The sequence below is a fragment of the Oryctolagus cuniculus genome, chromosome 6, assembly GCF_051225735.1.
Source record: "Oryctolagus cuniculus isolate XC-2025 breed Fujian yellow rabbit chromosome 6, ASM5122573v1, whole genome shotgun sequence".
NCBI lineage: Eukaryota > Metazoa > Chordata > Mammalia > Lagomorpha > Leporidae > Oryctolagus > Oryctolagus cuniculus.
The window spans coordinates 125,860,364-125,885,485 of NC_142872.1; the positions used below are offsets into that span (position 1 = coordinate 125,860,364).

Below are 25,122 nucleotides of genomic sequence, written 5' to 3' on the forward strand. Positions count from 1 at the left end.
ATCCTACAAAAACATATTGGTGTATAATACATTTGTTAGTAGATATTGTTCAATAAACTATAGACCACCTTATAAAGCTGACATCATTCTTGTCTTTTCTTTCCACTTCCTAGAGAAGAATATGACCCTTCAGATTGTGCAGTTCCCATCTCAACATCCCTCATTAAGCAAATAGCCACCAAGATACAGCCTGGAGGCACAGTCAATCAGATTCTTGAGGAATTCTATGGAACAGAAAAGTCCATTCAACCCATGTGGCCCTATAATAAGAAAGATTCTGAAAGGTGATGTTCTTTAGCAATCCTCTTCTAAAAACATTTCTCAACATTAAGAAATGACTTTTCACCCACCAAAACATTAGATAATAAATGGTATAAGAAAAAAAGAGATGGCCAGCGCCGTGGCTCAATAGGCTGGTCCTCCGCCTTGCGGTGCCGGCACACCGGGTTCTAGTCCCGGTCAGGGTGCCGGATTCTGTCCCGGTTGCCCCTCTTCCAAGCCAGCTCTCTGCTGTGGCCCAGGAGTGCAGTGGAGGATGGCCCAAGTGCTTGGGCCCTTCACCCGCATGGGAGACCAGGCGCCTGGCTCCTGGCTTTGGATCAGCGCGATGCGCCGGCCGCGGCGGCCGTTGGAGGGTGAACCAACAGCAAAAGGAGGACCTTTCTCTCTCTCTCTCACTGTCCACTCTGCCTGTCAAAAAAAAAAAGAGAGAGAGAGACTTGCATGTATCTATAAGATTCTGACCTTTTATCATTTTAGTGGATATATTTTATAGATTTCTGAAGTCTTAATCTAGAACATAATTGCATGAAAAATTGGCCTGTCCTACATGCAAATCTAGCATTGAATAACTCTGGTGAGAAGAGGTATCGCACAGTAAGATTGTGTGTCTGGAATCCTTAAACGTATTTCATGAATATTGAAGTCATCATATTTCATTGAATCTCTTGGATGGTATATTTGCAACAGGAATGAGCAGCTGAGCCAGTGGGATAGCCCAATGCGAGTGAAGCTGTCAGTCTGGAAGCCATATGTTAGAACCTTGTTGATAGAACTTCTACCTTGGGCCCTGCTTATCAATCAGTCCAAGTGGGACCTCTGGCTGTTTGAAGGAGAGAAGATTGTTCTACAGGTTCCTGCTGGGAAAATTATTATTCCTCCTAATTTTCAGGTACCATAACTTTTAAACTAATATGAATTCTTTTCTCTCAACAACTACATTTTATTCTGAGGTTGCATTTATGATCCTAACAGTACGAATCAGTTGTGGAAAACTGCCCTCCTAGATGCATACCTAAGGGGTATGGAATGTTCTTTGATATTCAAAGACTTTTCAGATGTCTTTTTTTCCCCATCAGCAGTATTCATGCTTGAGCTATTATTAAATTTGATACCTTGTACTAGATACATTCTCATTTCCATCGCATGCAGGATATTTGACAAGCATTAGGGTTGGTCTGCTCAGTACAGAGCCATATTGTGTGCTGAGATGCCCACTGGATACTCTTTATGGTTCTTCTGGAAGTTCTCGGAGACCTGCAAGGTATTTAGGATTTCTGAGCAACCGTTTTCGTCAGGGCCTTTTTTCCTTCCTAGGTGAACTTGGTGTCCATAATTATGAATGCTCAGCCGGTTGATTAGAACAGCATGGACTCAGTCATGACCCAGGGAAGAAAAACCTAACTGCAAAACAAACTTTCCCAGCAAAACTTTATATTCTATCACAAGAGAACTTTCATATGGCTAGCCCATTTCAAGAAGACACGTAAATCTATAAGGAAGTAGAATAAAAGGAACTTTTACATAAAAGGTTTTCCTGATAAAAAACAATTTGAGTCCTTTTTAAAAAAAAATTCCAGTTCCTAAACATCTTTATTCAATTGCATTCTTCTTCTTTGTACTTTAATAATCAGATGATGTTACTTTATGGAATTGGAATGTTGACCTATATGGACCTAATGTTGCATGTTATTCTCTTGTCAAATGAGATGAAACCCTCAATTTTTAAGCCTTTGGTATTTACAGGATAGTCACCTTTTGGATATGGTTATTTCCCCCTTCCATAAATATGAATTCCATTGTAAATCCAAAAAGACATTGGGAATCAAAGTGAAATGTATGTTCCTATTACAAAAAGAGAAAGAAAAGTAAAAACCATGGAGGGATATTTGGTTGCCTTAGCAGACTTATTATATAATAAAAAAAATTCCTGAGGACTGAGGTAAAAAGTATCAAAGTTATGAAAAATACTTTATAATTGAGGTATTATTTTTCCAGGAAGCTTTTCAAATTGGAATATACTGGGCAAATACAAACACTGTGCACAAGTCAGTAGCAATTAAACTGGTCCATAACCTGACATCTCCGAAGTGGAAAGATGGAGGTAACGGGGAAGTCGTGACATTGGATGAAGAAGCATTTGTTGATGCTGAAATAAGACTTGGTGCTTTCCCAGGGCATCAGAAGGTAAGATCAGAGTCCGTGTGGCTGGGAGGGGGACATGGCAAGGCATTCTCTTAGCCTATTTCTAAGGAATCTATCCTTTTCTTCCTTAATCCCTTTTTGGTATTGCTTGTTCTCAGTAATTTATAACAGTGAAACACTTCTTAACTTCTTAGACCTCTCTGTTTTCCAGTATTTTTTTCTTCTTCACCAGTGATAAAGGCTGTGTCACATAATTTATCCAATAACCACTCTATTTCAGAACTCTCAGCATTCACTTGATTTATAGTATGTGGTGGGGGATGTGCGGAGGTGGAATGAACTTACTCCAAAACATCCACGAATTGTACTTGGCCTGCTTTTGTAGAACAAGAAATAGAGTTGCTAACATTCTAGCACTGAACGCAATGACAAAGGCTCCGCAGCGAGCGTTCTGTCCCTGACAGGGGCATCCTGGGCAGAGAAGCGTGGATCAGTCCTGCTTCTCCCATGGAACCAATGCTATAAGAGGGGGTTGAGTCCTTGAATGGTGGACAGGCACCCCTGTGTTTAGAGATATGGATACAAAAAACCTACTTACGGAGGTTTAGTAACACAAATGGCGAATGCTTTCCAGCGCATATAAGTCTATGAATACAAGTTAAATGGATAATATAGTAATAAGCAAGCATTCTGTTTTGTTTGGAAGTACAGTACCAGGTAGACGTCTCCTGCTGTCCTTACAATGGTCATTATTTCTGCTGCTCCAAATCAGAACAATAAGGGGTACTATGGGGCAGGCTTTTGGTACACACTGCTAGGGTTGCATACATATTGAGTGTCCGCTCCTCTTCCAAATCTAGCTTCCTACCAGTGCGGGCCCTGTGAGGCATCAGGCAGTGGCTCAAGCATGTGGATCCACACAGCAGATCAAGAGTGGGTTCCCAGCTTCTGGCTTCCACCTGGCCCAGGCCAAGCCATTGTAGGCATTTGGGGAATGAACCAGGAAATGAGAGGTCTCTCTCTGTCTCTCTTTCATATAAGCAAAAGTAAATAAAAATTTCAAAATAGGAGAGATACTTTATTAGAGTAGCTGAGTTCAGGATGGCCTTTCTCTGGGCAGGAGTTGTATTTTTGATGGGTATCTTTGAAGAGCCCTTTGAGAAGAGTTAGGGTTATTTGGTGACTTTAAAAAAATAAATTTCCCCGAGACAAGAACTTGGTCGTCCTTCAGTATTCAAGGCTGGTATCCATTTCCTCAAAGTTGTCTGGGCAACACATGTTTGTGCTCTGCTGGCCAAAGTACTGTAACACGGGTGTAAATGGCAAAGAGCTGTAAGCATGAATCACCCCAAGTTGAATAGTTGGGAGTTGAGAACTACCATCAAAACTGCGGGAAAAATGTTACAATCTACAGTCAAATGCCCCGTACCTCTGGCGCCTCCAGAGCAGCCACAGCAAGTACTGAAGAAATGCGAGTGAATGAATGAACTGTCAGAGACCGTGCTGACGTCTTATTGTTCTTTACTGGTGACTCTCAGACGTGTTAGTCTCAGCACTAAATGCTTTCAAAAGTTATCAAAGACCCCAAGAGGTCTTTTTTTCCTGTGGATTATATCAATATTTACCAAATAACAAATTATGACAAATTTTCAAAGCACAAGAATATGCAAACATATACCTTATTACCCATCACAGTGGTGGAATGATGTGCCGTGTTTTGTGTACTCATGAGGGAATAAAGAAGATAAATAATACTTGCTTATTATTCTGGTTCCCAGAACACCCTGTGAGAACAGCCTAGTCTGACACCACCACCTACTGCATGGGTATCTTTAGACAAATAATACCTTCTGTAAGCATCAGTTCCTTATGTAACATGGTGGGGCAATGAGGTGGCTCAGGTAGTTTAGAGTGGTGCCTAGATCCAGACAACCTGGCCTCCAAACCCAACTAGACCCTCTCTCATCTTTGTGACCATGGGCAAATTACTTAACCCCCGTGTGCCGCACCTTCCTATTCTGTGCAATGGGGTAATAGTAACTCCATTGTGTAGGCTTTGTGAGAATGTTGTGAGTGAACACACGTAAAGTACTCAGAACAGGTAGAGTATAGTATAGCAACATGATATAAGAGATTCAGATGCTACACCTTTGTTCTTCATGACTGCCATCATGGAAGGTCTCAGAACTCTCTGTGGTCCACGAGCAGTGACATGGCTGCTGTGATAAGTGTGAGTAGGAGGCAGCTGGATTGAACTCTGTGGTTATAGTGAGTGGCACTTGTTTACAAATCAGTGTTTTTTAAGTAGGTATTCTGTGATATGATTTGTGCAATAATCGGAAAACAAGCCTCTTATCTGTCACTACACACAGTAGCAACAAGAGCCGCTGCTTTGCTAAAGTACCCTAGTATAAATACCAGCCCATTTTCTTGGGCCAGGATGTTTTGAGGCTGAAATGAAATGTTATTGAATGCTGTGGAAAAGGGTAACATTGGTGCTGCTGCAGGCAAATCAATAGGTAAAATAACCTTTACGAATAATCGAAAGGTTTTTATCCCTTGTAATATTGTAAAAATGATTCTCTCCTAACTTATCTTGCAGTTATGTCAGTTCTGCATTTCCTCCATGGTACAGCAAGGTATCCAGATTATTCAGATTGAAGACAAGACTACAATAATCAACAATACCCCGTACCAACTGTTTTATAAACCTCAGTTAGCTGTCTGCAGTCCCTGTTCTGAAAAGGAGGTAAGCCGTCAGGCCATGGTCTTCTTGTCTATGTTAGGATAAGTTAACAATACACAGGATAGACTGTTTTAACCTAGGGTAGATAAAAAGCTACCGTTCAATATAAGTAAAGAGAAACTCACTTATTTTTGCTGTAACCAAAAGCATGGATGTCCTGGTCAGTGCTTCCAAGGTAATTAATAAGCAGAAATCCTACAAAGCAGCTGACACCCCACAGGATTGATGCTGCCTGCGCCCCATCTGCTCGGAGGCTGCAGCACGGCCCACTCGAACACTTGCTAAACCACCAGCAGTGGGGACATGGGCCTCAGGATGGGCTCCCAAGCCCCAGGAAACCAACATCTGCCTCGCAGGCCACCACGCCCGGAGGAACCATCTGGACAGAAGGCTAGGGCCTGAACTGAGGCCCGGACCTGGGAGCGCGAGGTCTGTGTCTGCAAGGGCAGTGGATGTGAAAATGTACCGGCTCATCTCTGGTAACACTGCAGGGGCAGGATATGCAGACAAAATCCGGGAACGTGCAGAAGAATCTTTGATTCAGCTCTTTGTACAATTAAAAGGAACACTCTTTTAAAATATTAACATTAAATAAATATTAAAATTAATAAAATAATATTTTAAAATATTTTACGAGAGTAAGGAGCGATTTAGCGGAACTTAAGACCAAATGTGCTGCATGATATGCTGTCGTGTTGCTAGTGAAACTGTTGTATAGGAAGGTCTTATCCACCTTTTCTGCATTTACTGTTGCCCCTGACTTTCAGCCCCTGAAATTTATATTAGAATAAACAAACAGGCTTCAAATATTATAATGGGCTTGTGGTATTTATAAAAATGTCAGGCATTTCATCCTGATTCATTCCTGTATTGATAAAATAAGTGACCAGAAGTTCCCAGTTGATTGCCTACCTGGGAAGTAGAGGTCAATGATATTTGCATTTTGAGGATTTGACCAGAAATCAGCATGTGTCTAATAATTTTCCTACTTCTCCCTACCTTAAAGTTTCTGGAGACATTGGTCAGGCTTTCCATGCTGACATTTTCTGCTTTTTAAAATAGGCATAGTTTTGAGTTCCCTGAAGGGTATTTTGAGAATTAAATCAGCAGGGGCTGTCATTGTGGCTTAACATGTCTGCCACCTGCAATGCCAGCATCGCATATGGGCACAGGTTAGTGTCCTGGCTGCTCCCCTTCTGATCCAGCTCCCTGCTAATGTGCCTGGGAAAGCAGTGGAAGATGGCCCAAGTGCTTGGGAGCTTGCCACTGTGTGGTAGAATCCAAAGAAGCTCCTGGTTCCTGGCTTCAGCCCGGCCTTTGTGACCATCTGGGGAGTAAACCAGAGAATGGAAGATCTGTCTCTGTGTCTCTCCCTCTCTGTCTCTCTATAACTCTGCCTTTCAAATAAATAAATAAATCTAAATGAAAAGGATGATCGCTCAAGAAATGAGCAGGTAGCAGTGCCTGATTCGCCTCGGCTCTCGGGGAGAAGGAAGACCCTAGTTCTTCCCTGCAGCTAAGGAGTGTCCCCCTTTTTCAACTCTAACCCTACTTCAGGCAGGTCTGAGATATTTTTTAAAAAAATATAATAATGGGTCTGGTGTTGTGTAGCAAGTTGAGCTACCGCTTGTAACACCTGTATCCTATGTCAGACAGCTGGTTTGAGTCCCAGCACACTGCACCCTTTCAGCGCATCCACACCTGTCCAGAGGACTCCCTCCCCAGCACATGGCATTGCTAGCACATGGCACCATGTTTGTGACACTGGGGAACCATGAGGACCTTGTGTCACCCTGTGTCACCTGTGTTAGCCCAGCCCTAAGATGCTTAGTCAGGGCCAAGCAGGCAGAGCCTGTCCTCGCTGTCATGAGGAATGGTCTCACAGGCTCACTGGAGGGAACAGCGTAACCAGCATTCCATGTCCCCAGCCTGGCCACTTTCTGAGAATATGTGCGTATGGTTTCTGGGAAATCATGCTTTAGAAAGCCTGCCTTTGCTGTTTGACTGTAGTAAATGTGCCGTGTCTGCATTGTGTCTTTTCAGCATTTCCACGTTCCAGACAGTGCGACTTTTAGCATTTGCCCAGGTGGAGAGCAGCCTGCACTGAAATCCAGTTCCCTTCCTTGCTGGGACTTAATGCCTGACGTCAGCCTGTCGGTGTTGGATGCATCGTTGCTTCAGAAACAGATCTTGCTGGGCTTTTCCCCAGCCGCAGGGGCCGACGGCCCACAGTGCTGGAGCCTGCCAGCCGTGGTTAGACAAGAGTTTCCCAGACAGAGTGTGGCAGTGCCCTTGGGGGATTTTAGGGAAAATGGTTTCTGCACCAGGTACTTTGCATATATGTGCATGCCCTTCCTTGCTTGTCGGTATAGTGTTCGTTGAGATGCCAAAGAGACAGGAAAATAGTTCCAGTGCTCCCATGTGTAATCACGAGGTTTTATTTTCCTTTTTAACGGCTTCTTGATGTGTATACAATTGGTCGAGTGTCGTGATCACGGGTGGGTCGTCCCAGGGTACCCCGCTGGAGACTTCAGCTCCCACACCTTGTCCGGGGACGACCATGACCTCCGCAGCACCTCGTGCTGGAAGAGCGCTGTCTCCGCTGCCTCCTTAGCCTCCTCACAATGAGGAGAAACAAGGGTTGAAATGTGAGAAAGTCCAATTGGAAAACCTTTTGATTGTCCTGTATCTTTCTTCAAAATGGAATTTTTCTCAAAAAGTCACTAAGAGAGATAAGTAAGATCAACACAAGTCACAGAAGGCTCCATTCTGCGGTTGTTTCTGCACGCAAGCTGCTCCGATTCCTGATTACCAATTATGCAAATGACAACCACAGAATCAAGCCAGAGTCGTGTAATGGTTTGTTCATCCTGGACTCCTATTTGTGGTTGTTTTGCATGCAATCCATCCTTTCTGCAGCTGTCAGGAATAACTTATTTATGGTATATGTAACAACTACAAAAGAAAACATATTGTGACCTTATGAGAGGTACCTTATTCTCATGATTATAAATTCATGCACTTTAAGATTTTAGCCAGCCTAACTTTTTTCTTTATCTTTTTAAAATGACATACAGAAACTATACATATTTATGTTTTAATATATACACATTATGTAATATTATAGAGGTTTTTTAATAGTATTTTATTTTATTTTGAAAGTTGTGTTTATTTACTTGAAAGGCAAAGTTACTGAGACAGAGAAACTGATCTTCCATCCACTGGTTTACTCTCCAAACAGCCACAGTGGTTAGAGCTAGGCCAGCTTCATCTGGGTCTCCCACATGGATTCAGAGAACCAAGCACTTGGGCTATCTGCTGCTGCTTTCCCAGGTTCCATAGCAGGGAACTGGATTGGAGTTGGAGCAGCCAAGACACAAACCAGTGCCCATGTGGGATGCCAGCATTGCCATCAGTGGTTTAACCCACTGTGCCACAACACCTGCCCCTTTAATAGTATTTTAAAAGATAGGAGCTTAACTCTAGTTTTCCGTAATGGTAAGGTCCTGTCCCCTGCACACACCCTTTCTTCTCTCACAACATTTACAAACTAACTCTGTAGTGGAGTGATTATACTTGTATTCTGGCTGGAGATGTTGTATATTGAGTTTAAGGAAGTGTGTTTGAAAGATGTGTGAACTTAAGCCTATAAAGCAAAACTTGTGTTTAAACTGAAAAGGGGCCAGTGTTGTGGCATAGCAGGTTAAGCCACCAGTGGCAACACCAGCTTCCGATATAGGCACCAGTTCGAGTCCCAGCTGCTCCACTTCTGATCCAGCTCCCTGCTGATGTGCCTGGGAAAGTAACAGAAAATGGCCCAAGTACTTGGGCCACTGAACCCATGTGGGAGACCTGGAGGAAGCTCTTGGCTTCTGTCTGACCCCGCTGTGGCCATTGAGGCCATTTGGAGAGTGTGCACCACTGGTTGGAAGATCTATCTATGTCTGTCTGTCTGTCTCTCTCTCTCTCTAACTCTGCCTTTCAAAAAAAAAAAAAAAAACTGAAAAAATTTGAATCAAACTTCATTTGGAAATTAAGTTTAAAATTCTAAAAATTAGAGCATAATTGAATTTTCTCTATAAATATAAAGCTAGCTTTCATATTCAAAATATCAGACTCTGTTCTTGGCCCCCAGCTTTCTTGGCTATCAGAGGAAATTCTCTGAGGTTGGCTGGCCCACCTCTTTGAAAATTAGGCTGGCTGGGGAAAGAAAGGACTTTACTGTGAGCCCCACAGCCGTACTCCAAAGATGACTTCATCCCTTGCTGTCCCAGCCCCACGTGGCTTTCCTCCCCTCAACGCAGCAGCGCACAGTGGCCGGCGTCTCCCCACACGCCACCGCTGTGTGCCTCAGAGGACTACAGTCTGAAGGGCCAACAAGTAGGGTGGATGAGGTTGGGACAGAGGGCCAGCGGTTTCTTTAGTACCTTACTGACCCCTTTTCATCAGTGTGAACGAAGGCCCACACTTGTCAAATTATCTGTGCTCTTTGATTAATTTTGATGGTAAGTCCATGTTAAACTTTAGAGAATTTTTTTCTTATTTGATTCAAAATACCATTTTGTAGTCTATAGTCCTGGATAGAAAAATGTCTCTGGGTTCATCATAGAGAGCAACCTATGCCCATGCAGCTGTTTTTTCTAACTCCAAACAATACAGTTTGCTTCTGATAGTGACAGTGTAGATCCTGTAAGTATCATTGTGACAGTTGACAACATTAGTAGCCTGCCTACATTTATAAAAAAAAAAAAAAAAAAAAAAAAAAAAAAGGCCGGCTCCGCAGCTCACTGGGCTAATCCTCCGCCTTGCGGCGCCAGCACACCAGGTTCTAGTCTGGTCAGGGCGCCGGATTCTGTCCCGGTTGCCCCTCTTCCAGGCCAGCTCTCTGCCGTGGCCCGGGAAGGCAGAGGAGGATGGCCCAGGTACTTGGGCCCTGCACCCGCATGGGAGACCAGGAGAAGCACCTGGCTCCTGCCATCGGATCAGCGTGGTGCGCCGGCCGCAGCACGGCGGCCATTGGAGAGCAAAAGGAAGACCTTTCTCTCTGTCTCTCTCTCTCACTGTCCACTCTGCCTGTCAAAAAATAAAATAATAATAATAATAATAATAATAATAAAATAAAAAAGTATGTATGAGGGTAAAAAAAAAAAAGAAAAACCTGCACCAGAATTCTCTAGTGCTTCTAAAAGGTAGTCAGCGCCTCCTTTATCAAAATGTACTAAGCACATGCGAGGAAGAAGAGAGGCCCTGTGTGAAGAGTGTAAGGTCCGTGTGCGTAGACGGAGCAAAGAGCAGCAAAAAGCAGGGGTCAGCTGTGATGACTGTAGTTGTCTTGGAGGGACTGGACTAGTTTTTTGTTTTAAAAACTAGTTATTTTTTTCTAATATTTTATGATAATCACGTTACTCAGAAAAATCAGTAAGCATTTAATTAGTATATTGTATTAATAAATGAGAGAATGGCCTCCTTTTTCTGGGAAACGTGTCCCCTGAGTTACGAAGGAGAAGATATTTTCGAGTCCAGTGATTGTCCCTCAGCCATTGCTGACGGTTGGTTCGGTTGTGTTCCAGGGCTGTAGTGCTGACGTACCAAGAACACTGCGGGGTGACTTATTTAACCCTCTCAGAAGACCCTAGTCCTCGAGTGATTTTCCACAACAGATGTCCAGTAACGGTGCTTATCAAGGAAAATATTAAAGGTATTTTTATAGCATTAATTCAAACAACACAAACCTTATATTCTTTCCAGAGGTTTATGGTTTAGTTGTTGCCTGTACCTTGTGAAGTATGTTTGAAGATATTATTCATCCTTCCTTGAGGAGTTTCTTTTGCCACATTATGTGTAATATCCCTAAGTCTTTGTCTTTAAGGTCTAAGTCTGCCTGTACCTTGTTTTCTTCCATTTCAGATATTCCAAAGTTTGAAGTTTATTGCAAAAAAATTCCTCCTGAGAGCTCAGTTCATCACGAGCTGTATCATCAGATTTCCAGTTACCCAGACTGCAAGACCAAAGACTCCCTCCCTAGCCTTCTTTTGAGAGTTGAACTACCAGACAGAATAATAACTGAGTGGAGTGATGCCATCGACATCAACAGTCAGGGAACGCAGGTCAGTGAGCCGTGTGTGTCCTTGCCAAGGCCCACAGAAAAATCCCCTTTTCTAAGGTTGTGTCAGTTGGGTTTTTAAACATGATTTTCTAAATGCTGAACTTGTCTCAGTGTGAGGCCACTTGCATATCCATTTTTACATCCTAATTAGGTTATAAATTCTCAGACACAAGTATTTGTCTCCAAAGTACACTATATAGCTATTTACCAGAGAGAAACACTTGGTAAAAGCAAGCCATCTTGGATCTGATCCAAGGTCAAAAATTAAATAAAATTGTTAGACTTCTTTATGTAGAAGGTAGTCCAGCTGTCTGAATTTTTGGATAATTATAATACCAGTCCTATATTAACTCCCTGTCTTAAAAGTTCAGACATTTATATATGGTACATATTTGTTAATGAATATTATTATATACATTTAATTATATAGCATAATAAATTATGTACTTTTAAATGCATATATATTGATTTGTAATATATGTGCTGTATATATATGTATATATATATATCTCCTAGTAATCCATAAAACTCTGAAAGTGTGAGTACAGTTCTTAACACCAGAACAAAGAAAATGTCCCGATTTGTTTCTGTCTTCCTCTGGGTGCTAGTGGGCACCAGTGTTCATTGAAAATGGCACAGAAGTAGCTTGTCCTTTCTGCTACTCTTCAAATTTATCACTTTAAGTGTATAATTCAGCGGCATTAAATAACATTTACAGGGTTGTACAATTACTGCCACTTGTCTATTTGTGACTCACTTTCATCGTTCCGAATAGAAACTCTGTACCCATTAAGCAATCACTTTTCTTTTCCCCTCCCCCTCAACCCCAGTAACCTCTGTTCTATTTTCTGTGTCTGTGAATTTGCCTATTTTAAGTACAGCAGATAAGTGGAGTCATAAAGTATTTATCCTTTTGTGTCTGGTTTATTTCACTGAACATAATGTCTTCAAGGCTCACTGATGTTATAGCATGAATTAGAGCTTCATTCCTTTTTATGGCTGAATAATATTGTGCTATACTTTTTTAAAGCTCTTTTACATTTATTGGTTCATTTGGTCTCCACAACAAGCCTTGTGAAGTGGGTTCTCTTGTACTTGTAGTGGTTAAAAAAAACATATTTTAAAGTGACAAATGTATTTACAGTAATAGTAATGGTTATCATTTAATAATCACTCTATGCCAGGCCTTGCCCTAAGCGCTTCCATTCTTATGTAACCTATACAGGAGCCATATACACATTAGGGACTCTCACGTCCACATTACAGAAGTGGAAACTGAGGCCTCCAGAAATGGCAGTCCAGGCAAGAGCCGGGTCCATCCAGGGCCCTGCTGAAGCCCTGTGCTGCGTGTGTGGCTTCCCCACCAGGGGCTCCCACCTCCTCGTCCCCAGTGCTCCTGGCACATTCCTTCTTCTCTCTCAAGATCGAGTTAGAGCTCCCGGGAAGGCTCCTCCTGTAACATCTGTAACGTTTAATTGCACTTACTTCTGTAAATGGTTTCCGACCACGTCGAGGTTGCTGGCAGTCAGATACTTGCCTCGTTCCCCCTCGCACCAGAGCGCCTGTCAGCACGGGGAGATCGCAGTCAACAGCGAATGAGTAAATGCGCGGCTGCCTCCATGGAGAGACACGGTTCCCCAGAGAGCCAGCGGAGGAGGCCAGGCCTGCCCTTGGGAAGCTGCCCCTCTCGGAAGCGCAGGGCAGCAGAGGCAACGAGGCGAGCAGGGCGGGCACCTGGGCACCCGGGAGGCCCTGGCAGGAGAAGGGCTGCCAAGTGCAGAGCCTTGGGAAGAGGCGAGGCAAGACCGTGGTTAGAAACTGCGCACTCAGGAGGAGAGAAGTGAGGGAGGGGCAGATGACAAGTAGGCTTTCCAGGAGGGCGGCCATGAAGAACGTGAGATCAGCATGGGAGACAAGCTGGGCAAGGAGAGTGGCAGATAGGAGCAAGCAGGTGCCCAGAGAGACAAATCCACAGCGCAGGCAGAGGAAATCGACTTTTCCAGAAGGGCCACTTCCACTTGCTTGGTGGGGGGAAGAGGTAAGAATGGGCACAGGTGCAGACAGATATGCAGAGTACTGGGGATGGGCAACCGATTGTCCTTCAGTGGCCGTAAGTCGATTTGTGAAGTGTGGATGAACTGCTCTCCTAGGAGAGACCGGGAAGGAGGGGATGGCTGATCAGCCTGAGGGCCACGCTCGCCTGGGAGACCTGGCATGAGTCGCGGTCCCAGCTGCCGGGGTGTGCTTTCTGTCTGCAGCGCTCACCTGCCGAGCAGGTGAATCTGCTGGCCCTGTGCCCCAGGAGACGCTCCCGGTCTCGGTCATCTACCAAATAAAGATTGCAGGCTTTGCAAAGGCCCCTGCACTCCCCCGCATGGGTTGGAAGATTTTAGAAATCTTGCTTATATCTGACTGGGGAATTCTTTACAATGAGCAGTCTGCCTGCCAAACTGTATTTTGGGGATTCCCGTTCGCTGTAAATTTCCTCAGGCCTTTGTAGTCAAGGCTACTTCAAAGCTCAGCCGAGGTGCTCTCTCCCACACCCTTCCCGCCGCCCTCTGAGGACGCAGGCAAGCCTCCTGTTCCTCCCAGAGAGCTGGGCGCCATATGTCCCGCAGGCGCGGCTTCCTTCCTCTCTTCACCCCCAGTGCCGCCCCACAGGCTGGGAACCACTGGGGGCCCCACAGGCTGCGTCGTTCTGAGGAAGGGAGTGTGTCTTGCACAAGCCTTCCCTCAACCCACGGTCTTAGGCCCCGGCTACACACTTCCAAGGTAGCCTGCACAGGCAGAGTGTACAGGAAGGGAACTCCTTTGGTGGCCAGTCATCTGGGTCTCAGGACACTCCGTGTGGTGTCATATTTGAAGTGGAGTGGAGATGTGGAAATGGCTTTATAATCTCCCCAAGAAGCGGTCTTGGAACCAGGAATCAGGAGGAAGACCTGCCAGCCTGTGGCTCGCCAGTCGAGACTGGGAAGCTGGTGTGTTTCCTAGGGCTGTGTGCCAGCTTCAGAGCTGCTCACAGACACATTGTGCTTGTTCAGCCGAGCCCTGAACCCGGCAGGGCCCCTCATATCCCTCACTTGAAACAGGGTGGTGGTCTGACGGTAGGGGGAAGACAGTCTTCAGGTTCTCGATAGGTAAGTACAAACAATAACTTTACAAAAATGACCATTTCAAGTCATAATTTGAACCTATCAGGGAAGTAGTTTAGAATCCTGTCTTAGTGTATGGGATTCCAATTTTTGATCATCAGAAACCTTTTTGTTGGAGTTTTGAAAACTTCTAAATAAGGTACAAAGGAAACAGTGCTTTTACCATTCAGCCCATAAATATCTTGTGCCTGCCACGTTCATTTGATCAATAAGTACTTCTTGAATTCTGCATAAATGCCGAATATTTAAACTGATACAAGGACTGTATAAGGTACGCTGGAAAGGGTGGAACACGGCCCTTGCCTTCAAGGAGTTTACATGGAAGGAGAGAGATTGAAGCAAGCAATCGCATGGATAGTCGTGCTACTATAAACTCTGCTAAGAGCCAGGAGACAGGGCTGCAGAGTAGGGGCCGGTGTCATGGCGCACAAGGAGTCCACACCTATGATGTTGGTGTCCCATTTGAGCACCAGTTAAGTCCCAGATACAGCACTTCTGTTCCAGCTCCCGCTCCCGCTCCCAGGTAAAGCAGGTGGCCCAGGTGCTTGGGCTCCTGCCACCCATGTGAGAGACCTGGATGGAGTTCCAGGCTCCTAGTCCTGGTTTGGCCTGGTTCAGCCTTGGCTGTTACAGCCATTTGGGGAGTGAACCAGAAGATGGAAAAATCTCTCTCTTTCTGCAACTATGCCTTTCAAACAAAGGAACAAACCAATCAAGGAAGGATGGACAGAGGGAGTGCAGACTAGTTTGAGAGGTCAGGGAGTATGTCTCTGGGTGAAGGCTTTGTGTCTGTGCCTTCACGGAGGAACAGACATTACGAAAACAAGAGGGTGGGAGATTTTTCTAGGCAGAAAGAGCAACATATTTGAAGCCTTAGAGTTCCTGATGAAGGAAAAGCGGAAGGGAGAGGAGGCAGGCAAGGCAGAGAGAGCCTGGCAGGGGCCTGGCTACCCTGTCCAGTAATTTGGCTTTTATCTTAAGAGCCATAAGAAGTCATCAGATTGCTAATGGAAACTAATTTCTGAGCCATTAAAGCAGCAAAGAAAAATGTGCAGTTGGAGCCCCCTAAAGTGAATTAAATTGATTCATTCACAGGTGAATTCCTTTCTAAAAAGATCCAGTAAATTCTCATGATCTTTGACTCTTAGCTGTGTTTAGCAGGGTCAGCGTCACTGCTGTTTCTTCCCAAATTGTTTGTATTTCAGGGGGCTGGGGCAGAAGGACAGCCCAGCAGATTTATGGATCTCTGTGCTATTGACAAAATGCCTGCACATACACAGTCTCCATTCTTTCATTCGTTTGTTCAACAAACTTTTATTGAGGACCTATCAAATGGCAAACCCTTTGCCTCAAATAAGGCACAATTCCCACCTTCAAGGACTTGAGTTAACTAAATAAATGCAGTAAAGTGTAGTAAGTCCTGATACAGAGCCTTTGATCACTGCAAAAATTCAAACATACAGCAGTAACTTTTATGTTTATTTACTGATGGAAGGCATGAGGCTTAATGAGTTCTCAGCAACAGGGGGCTCACAACCACGCAGCACCTGCTCACACATAGCCCAGTCCGGTTTGTCCTGCACCATGCTGCAGTCACTGCCTATGCTTTGAAGTCCTGCCCTGGCTGTACATCCTGCTGCCTGTAGATTCCTCAAAGCACAGGTAGGTGCTCTTTCTCACTAGTACAGCAGTCCCCTCCCTGGCATCTAGCCTCAGAGGGCTCCCAGCGCCATGGTCATGCCTCGTTCCAGTGGTGACTAAGAAAGTTTCCTCTCTGTTTTTTTTTTTTTTTAAAGATTTATTTATTTGAAAGACAGAGTTATAGAGAGAGGTAGAGACAGAGAGAGAGGTCTTGCATCCGCTGGTTCACTCCCGAGATAGCCACAACAGCCGGAGCTGAGCCGATCCGAAGCCAGGAGCCAGGAGCTTCCTCCAGGCCTCCCTTGCAGGTACAGGGGCCCAGGGACCTGGGTCATCCTCCACCGCCCTCCCAGGCCATAGCAGAGAGCTGGATCAGAAGAGGAGCAGCTGGGACTAGAACCGGCGCCTATATGGAATGCTGGAGCTTCAGGCCAGGGCTTTAACCCACTGCACCACAGCGCCAGCCCCGAAAGTTTCTTCTTAAGCTAACTGGATGCTGCCTTATAGCGTGCACTCGCTCACCCTTGCTCTGCACCCTAGGACGTCACAGACCGTTCAGTTGCCCTTCGACTGGAAGGCAGCTTTGGCCTCTGCTCTGAGTGTCCCTTATCCAGGCCAAGCATTTCTGGTCCCCGATTCAGTCCTTCAGCGAATGTGATTTCCATAGCAGTCACCACAGTTCCCCAAGGCTGAACACACCAGTGTGTTTGGTTCCTTTACAGAAACTCGGGCAGCCACAATTACACACAGTATTCTGAATGCGGTCGAACCAGCTGTCACCTCCCTGTGCTTCCATTAATAAAATAGAAGAATGAGCTAGCTTTTTATTAATGAGCTCAGACTGTTTGTTATTAGTGAACTTGTGGTCAACCACATCCCCCAGGTCTTTATCTTTAACTTGCTGTACAGTTGACTTCATGAACTCAATGACAGGACTTTACATTTATCCCCAATAAATTAAGTCTTGTTGCTGTTGGCTTACTCCAGCTTGTTGAAATCAGTTCTGAAAAAATTCTGATGCTGTCATCTAATGCATTAAATATCCATGGTAATTTTATGTCAATTCTAGATGTGGTGAGCATGTCTTCTGCATCTACATCCACATCATTAATAAATGTGTTGAGCAGAACAAGTCCAAGGTCCACATACTGTAGAGAATCCCTGGACACTCCCCTAATGACTGATCTAGTCAGCCAGTGACACACCAACCTCCGTGGTCCTCTAGCCCACATTTCTTTTTTTTTTTTTAATGTTTATTTATTTATTTTCATCGAGTCAAAAGGTAGAGTGAGAAGGGCAGAAATATCTTCATCTACAGGTTCTCTCTCCGAATACCCACAACTGCCAGGGCTGGACCAGGCCAAAGCCAGGGTCCTGAAACTGCATTTCCCATGTGGTGGCAGGAGCCGAGCACTTGGACCGTCACCTGCTGCCTCCAGGGACGCATCAGCAGGAAACCCGCTTGGAAGCAGAGAGCTGGGACTCTAACCAGCACTCGGATATGGGATGTAGGTATCCCAAGCGGTAGCTTAACTGGCTGCAGCAGAACAGCCACTCCCAGCCCATATTTCTTACGTCAGGAATATGTCTAAAGGTACATTGTAACTATACTATGTAAGATATTTCCTATGTACAAGAATATTACTGGACACTGTTGATTGTCTTGGTGACTCCGATGTGTCATCAGTCCATGTGGTGCAGATCACAGGGAGGCAGGCCTGAGCACCCATGCTTAAAGCAGCAGGTGGCCATTTTCCCAGAACTCCAGCCTCCAGCCAGGAATTGTTACTTAGAAACAAAGTCATCATTCCAAGTGTCTGACGGAGCAAAGGTGTCGTTCAGGCATTTCGGCTTCTTGCTTACTTCACTCACCTTCTCTTATGTGCTGTACCAGGGCCAGACAGATCCTGGCAAGCTGGCATCCCCTCTGAGTGTCTGCCAAGCGCCCTGGTCTGGATTCTCCTTTGTGTTCGCCTTGTGTTCTGCCTGAGTCATAGCTGTTTCCAAAGATATCCAGGAGTAGGGATTTCCCCGAAATAGCTTTCAAAAAGTATATAGAGAGAAGAATGACAGCCAGAGTACCTGCTGGTTCCCTTTCATCCCTAGACAGTGTGTTCTCCCTTGATCATCATGAGAATTCACACCACTTCTGTCTCCTCGTGGGAGACCTCATTTCCTCCTGGGCTCCAGCTCGGTGTTCCCAGCTGCCCACCAGACATCCTAAATGGAGGGAACCATAAGCACCTCAGGCTCAGCGTGTCTGAAAGCAAGGTGATCGTCTCCCATACCCAACGCCAGCTTCCCCTCAAACTTCTACTTCAGTTTAAGTCATCACTATTTTCCCAGTACAAAAACCTTAGATAATATTATGTAAATTTATATTGAGTGCCCGTTTTATCTCAGACACGTTGAAGGAATAGTCATTACTCCCTATTGTATGCCTTAAAGGTAGATGCTACCTGTTCCTCAGAGAGATTGACTTGCACAGGTGCACCTAGGATGCACACCTGTACATCTGGCTTCCTAGACTCGCTGGCTTCTTCCTGCTGTGTCCATGCCTGCCTTGTCTTGTCTTCCCTGGATCACCAGATTCTCTCAGAAATACCTCAGGATTATTTCGGAAATCTGCCCCTTCTCTCTGTGACCAGGGTCTAATTCAGTCCCTAGGTTCACCATCTGTGTCCCATCTTCTACTGCTTTTCCAGGCCACAGCAGAGAGCTGGATCCGAAGTGGAGCAGCCGGGACTCAAACCAGCACCCATATGGGATGCTGACACTGCAGGCAGCAGCTTTATCCGCTACACCACAGTGCTGGCCCCCTTTTTTAAGGTCACTCATTGCTCCCCAAAGTTCCCACCTGCTGATACCATCCCCTTGGGGGTCAGGATTTCACCATTTGAATTTGGGAGGCACATGGACATTCGGATGAGAGCAGGTTTAAAAGCATTTCTAACTTTGAAAGGCCCTGCGTTTCTGGAACATCTCTGTTCCTTTTTATGTATCGCTTGAACAACTGTTTCCTGAGACGCTCTCTTCTAGTTACAGCCAACACACACTATTGTTTTGTTTTCAGATCTCATCTTCTAGAAATGCAAATGTATTAGATTTGTGATCTACCTCCCAATCAGTCTTAGCAACAGCTTTACTAAATGCCTTGCTACCTCAAAACACAGATTCCCACTGTATTGGCTTTTAATATCAATTTCTACTACTTGATCATTAAGCCAGGGTCTCATGTTTTACGTTTTTCCTAGAATCCTATTCCGTCACAAATATCTGTAGTAGTAGCATAAGCTAAATTACTCTGCCTTTCAGAATCTTAGCATTTATTTCTTGCCCAGTGTCTGTCATTAGGTGGCTCTGTCCTACATGGTCACTCAGGGATGGAGGTTGATAAAGGCTCCGTCAGCTTGTATCTTCCCCATTGTAACAAACCACCCCAAAACCTAGTGCCTTAGAGTAACACTGACTGACAGCTTTTCATGATTCTGAAGAGTTGTCTGGGTGATTCTTCTTCAGGATGAGCCACGGGTCACTCACGCAGCAGTGTGCAGTGGAGAGTCAGCTGAGGGGTGAATTCAGCCGGGAGTGTGGACCTTATCCCCCTTTCTCTCTGCGCTCCTTCTGCCTGAAGGAATCTAGACCCAGCTTCCTCACATGGTAGCCAAAGGGCAAACCCTAATAAGCAGGCTGCACCGAGCTTCCTGTTTGCCAGTGCCCTGTTAGCAAACAGCCAAGCTTAATGTCAGTGTGGGAAGGGACTACAGGAGGGTGTGCATGCTGGGATGTACAGTCCCATCTCAGGGACCAATCTGCCACAGCCATGTATGGTAGGAGTCAGCAACCATTTTCCTTTACATCAAGAATGTGAATGTTTTGGCCTTTACAGTCTATATGATCTCTTTTGTGACTTATTTTTAGATTTATTTATTTATTTACTTGAAAGGCAGAGTTACAAAGAAGAAGGGAGAGACAGACAGAGAGGTCTTCCATCTATTGAATCACTCCCCAAATGGCCGCAACAGCCAGGGCTGAGCCAGGCCAACACCCGGAACCAGAAGCTTCTTCCTGGTCTCCCATGTGGGTATAGGGGCCCAAGCACTTAGGCCACCCTCCGCTGCTTTACCAAGCACATTAGTAGGGAGCTGGATCAGAAGTGGAGCAGCCGAGACTTGAACCAGCGCCCATATGGGATGCTGTCATCATAGGCAGTGGCTTTACCCACTACACCACAATACCAGCCCCTGTTGAAACTTCTTAACTCTGCTCTTACACAGAGACTATATGTAAACAAGTAGCACAACTACGTTTCAGTAAAACTCTGTTTGCAAGTCAGGCAAAGGACCAGATTTTCCCACCAGTATTCTGTAACACAAAGCCCTTCTTCAGTCTCTGAAGCAGAGGAAGGAGACTGACTCTTTTATGTTTTGGATCAGAAATTTTATGAGTCAGTTCTGCCTTCAGCACATAGGCCAGAACCGGTCACATGACTGTAGCGAGCGGCAGGGGAGTGGGGAGGATAATGCTGCTTTTTGTCCCGAAGAAGGGGCGAGCTTGAACTTGACGTGGGTGGACACTAGGAGTCTATAGCACAGGTGCTCCCCTTGGCAGATGTCCTCTCAGATCACCAGCTAATGTGTACTGCCCTGTGATGTATACTGCACAGACCAAAACAACGATGCACTTTAAACTTCTGGGGGCCAGGGTGTAGGTGCCTAATTCCTCTGTCACTTCGTTACCCCACTCCCTTATCCCCAGAGCTGCCGCTCTACAAGAGGCCAAAGTATGAGTGGTTTCTCTGTAGATGAGAGGTCCCAAGGCTGAAAGTCTGTGTTTCTTCCTTTTCTCGTGGTGAGTGGAATGGACAACCAGCAAAAATTTCCTCCCATAGTCCAGGTTTTTGGCCAGGAGAAGTACCTTAAAGGTTTAGGTTAATTTGCTTGCTTTCAAAAGTCCCTTGAGCAGTTAACACAAACCAGCAGTTTGCCTTATCTTTATGATTTAGAAAGTATGAGTATCCTCATGTCTTAATGCTGGAAGATTACTTTGAGATTGAGCAGAGCAGTAAATATTTCCCTGTGCTGATCCCTCCTTCCCTCCTTTGAGGGACAGTAGTTCTGGTTTTCAGCCCTGTCTGCCAAAAGCCAGGGTTACACACCGAAGTAACGCACAGTCACAGAGAAGGAGGAGTATAGAGGGGAGTGTCGCTCTGAGCCAAGTGAACAGTCCCATCATCCTCCGGCCTAGTAAAGGAGTTCACTTACTTTATATATCAGCCAGAAAGACGGCTTATGTAAATGCGAGTCAGAATATCTTGGAAGATCTTTTTTTCACATTCAGGAGCTCAGTCATTTTTAAGCCATTAATTACATTTTTAAAAATATGTATTTATATATTTGAAACCCAGATTGAGAGAAAGAGAGATCTTCTATCCACTGGTTCACTCCTCAAATGGCCACAATAGCCAGATCCATGCCATAGCCAGGAGCCAGTAACTCAATCCAGGTGGTCTACATGGGTGGCCGGAGCCCAAGCACTTGGGCCATCCTCCACTGCTTTCCCAAGTATATTTGCAGGGAGTTGAGTCAGAAGCAAAACAGACTCAAACTAACACTGTGATATAGCATGCTAGCATTGCAAGCAGAAGCTTATGCCACAGTGCCCTCTCCCCATTCATTACATGTTTGTTTGTTTTAAAGAATTTATTTATTTGAGAGGTAGAGTTACAGATAGTGAGAGGAAGACAGAGAGAAAGGTCTTCCATTCACTGGTTTGCTCCCTAAATGGCTACAGTGGGGGGAGCTGAGCTGATCCAAAGCCAGGAGCTTCTTCCAGGTCTCCCATGCAGGTGCAGGGGCCCAAGGACTTGGACCATCTTCTACTGCTTTCCCAAGCCATAGTAGAGAGCTGGATCAGGAAAGGAGCTGCTGGGACTTGAACCAGCACCCATATGGGATGCCAGCACCACAGGCAGAGGATTAACCTACTGTGGCACCATTAATTATGTTTTAATGCCAAATTGTTATCATAATCAAGTTCTAATCTTGGAACAAATGGGATACATTCAGGATACAGAGTATGTTGAAAGATATTCTTGAGGCTGGTGCCGTGGCTCACTAGGCTAATCCTCCACCTACGGCGCGGGAACCCCAGGTTATAGTCCGGGTTCTGGCACCGGGTCTGTCCTGGTTGCTCCTCTTCCAGTCCAGCTCTCTGCTGTGGCCCGGGAGTGCAGTGGAGGATGGCCCAAGCACTTGGGCCCCTGCACCCGCATGGGAGACCAGGAGGAAGTACCCACTCCTGGCTTCGGATCAGCGCAGTGCCGGCAGTATCGGCCATTCGGGGAGTGAACCAACGGAAGGAAGACCTTTCTCTCTGTCTCTCTCTCTCTCACTGTCTATAACTCTCTCTCTCTCTCTCTGCCTCTCTCTCTCTCTCACTGCCTAACTCTGCCTGTCAAAAAAAAAAAAAGATATTTTTGCAAAATGACCCATTGAGAAACGTGACCATAGAGAATACAGATAGCAACAAATTGATTGTATTCCTGCCCTCAGGAAGCTTGCAGTCTAGTGATTTGAGTCAGGTATCTAACAGGTAACCGCAGTACAAACATCTGACCAAATAGAATGCAGGCACAGGCATCAAGCTGAGGAAGGGAATCGAAACGTTTGGGACTGGAATAAGTGTCCTATAAGCAGGATGTGAAGGGGTCGCAGGGTTTTGAAAGGACCTGTAGGGGAAAGTGTCTCCTAGGCCAGGGCGTGGTGAGTGGCTGCCAGAGGGCCCGGACGAGAGCAGGAGCTGTAGAATGAAAAAGCAGCAGCAGAGGGAAGGCCAGGCTGGGCTGCAGGGAGGAGGCAGAGGTGACGTCCCCGGGCCCTGGAAGCTGAAGCTGGCGATTTCTGAAGCAGGGGCCATCACACAAGAGAAATGCCCGGCTCTTCCCAACCGGAGTCGGCGACTCTTCACGCGGTCAGAATTGGAGCACGCTCAGTACTTGTCAGGCAAGCACCTAGCGTCGTTCCTTCAGCCAGGGATTTTCAGCCTTCTTTCATTTGCTGTCGAACAGTAATAAAGAGCCCAGATGTGCACAGAATTGAGGTTACAGCTAATCAGAATCAACACTGCCGAGCACGAGGAGGTTCTCGCCCCTGCTCTCAGGTAATCTTGGCCGTGAACATGATGTTCTTAGGGTTGTTTTTCACATAGTTCTGTTCTGTTTTCAAATATTTATCCATTTAAGCAACATTGGTATTTAATGCTGAAAGGACATCTGTTCTGCTGGCCTGGCACCTGGCTTCTGAGATAGAACTTTTTTTTTTTTAAGTTTTAATCCCCCTTCTCATGATGGAAAAAATAATTTTGACCGCAAGCAAATTGGCACCTCTAGCATTCTTGTTATAGGCTCTGAGGGACCTGTTGGGGGCAGGGGAAGTTGTGACATGTATGGGTGTGGCCAGCCTGGAAGGGCACCCCATGGCAGGAAGTCAGCACTCACAAGCCTGAAAAGCTTTTGCACATTGCATTTCAAGTGCTGAGTTACAGGGGTTTTTTCCCACAAAGATTCATATGCGCACATAAAGCTGGCCCGTGGCTGGGCTCCAGCCATCCAGAGCACTTGCCAACTCCAGACTTGCAGAGAATGAAGACACTCGTGCCCCGTCATCCATCATTTGTTTCTGTGAACCTTACAGCTGGATATTGAAAAATCTGGATTTGATCGATCTTTCTTTTCTTTCTTTTTTTTTTTTTTCATTTCAAGTGAACCGAACGGCCTCGACACATGGATATGAAGTAGAACCAGGAAGTATTCATTGCATTGAATCAGAACTTGAGACATGAAGTCGGCCATTTCGTGGTGTTTCTTATTTCTTTTTAATAAGATTTTGAGTATTCTTTTTGCAGGTCGTGTTCTTGACTGGCTTTGGCTCTGTGTATGTGGACGTTGTACATCAGTGTGGAACAGTCTTCATCACCGTGGCCCCAGAAGGGAAAGCAGGACCCATGGTAACCACGACCAGCAGGTGGGTCCAGTCGTTTTCTGGTGGCAGTACAGGTAGCCTTCTCGTTATCAAGTCATAAGCCTGCTCTGTACCGTTCTTTGTTATCCCTGCACACATTGAAGTCTTGGTTAATGAATGGGTAATCCATAAGAGTATGGTATTGGGTACCTTTCCATGTCATACAAGTTGAACAAACTGATCACACCATTATTATTAGCATGAAATTCAATATAGTAATTACACTTAGCAATTAGAATTTCACAAAATCTAAAATACCCCATAGAGCCACATTTCCCATTTGACCTGTTTCCATCAAGTTTTAAAAACATGAACCAAGGGACCGGCGCTGTGGCATAGTAGGCTAAGACCCTGCCTGCAGCGCTGGAATCCCATAAGGGAGGCAGTTCATTTCCCAGCTCCTCCTCTTCTGATCCAAATATGGCCTGGGAAAGCAGCAGCAGATGGCCCAAGTGCTTGAGCCCCTGCACTTGCATGGGAGACCCCGAAGAAGCTCCTGGCTTTGGATTGGCCTAGCTCTGGCCATTGCGGCCATTGGAGAATGAACCAACAGATGAAAGACTTTTCTCTGTGTCTCTCCCTCTCTGTCTGTAACTCTGTTTCTCAGATAATAATTTTAAAAAACGACCAAAGGGTTAGTATTCTTAATTTAAAGAACCCATATAATTCAATCAGAATAATGTAAAGATACCCTATCCCAAACAAAAATAAGAGGAAAAGACATGAACAGAAAATTCTAGGAAAAGGAAATATAAGTAATCAAAGAAATGTAAACAGACAGATTCACACAATCACACTTAGAAAACATTCTTGGAAGAATGAAAGGAAAAGACAATCAAGTTGTTAATAGATGTAGGGGTTATAAGTAGTTATTTAATAATTTCCATATTTTAATTTTCAACTAGCATTTTATAATCAGAAAAAGGTTGAAAATTAAAATGTAAAATAATACTAGCTTTCATGCATTTGTTTAAAACCTTCTTTGAAAAGGTTACTTTGCTATTCATATATGGTTAAGAAGCCTATAATTTG

General features: G+C 45.1%; 1 protein-coding gene across 20 annotated transcripts in view; it reads left to right on the forward strand.

Moving 5' to 3' along the window:
• The window catches only part of VPS13B (vacuolar protein sorting 13 homolog B), a 779,033-nt gene that overhangs the window by 729,181 nt on the left and 24,730 nt on the right, over positions 1-25,122 (forward strand). For all 20 annotated transcript variants that reach the window (XM_089336373.1, XM_089336374.1, XM_051844658.3 and 17 more), the window contains 8 exons: positions 114-284; positions 970-1,171; positions 2,278-2,466; positions 5,027-5,173; positions 7,214-7,497; positions 10,741-10,868; positions 11,078-11,277; positions 23,975-24,093. In XM_089336373.1, the coding sequence (XP_089192499.1) occupies positions 114-284; positions 970-1,171; positions 2,278-2,466; positions 5,027-5,173; positions 7,214-7,497; positions 10,741-10,868; positions 11,078-11,277; positions 23,975-24,093 (1,440 nt within the window). The remainder of the gene's footprint in view (positions 1-113; positions 285-969; positions 1,172-2,277; positions 2,467-5,026; positions 5,174-7,213; positions 7,498-10,740; positions 10,869-11,077; positions 11,278-23,974; positions 24,094-25,122) is intronic.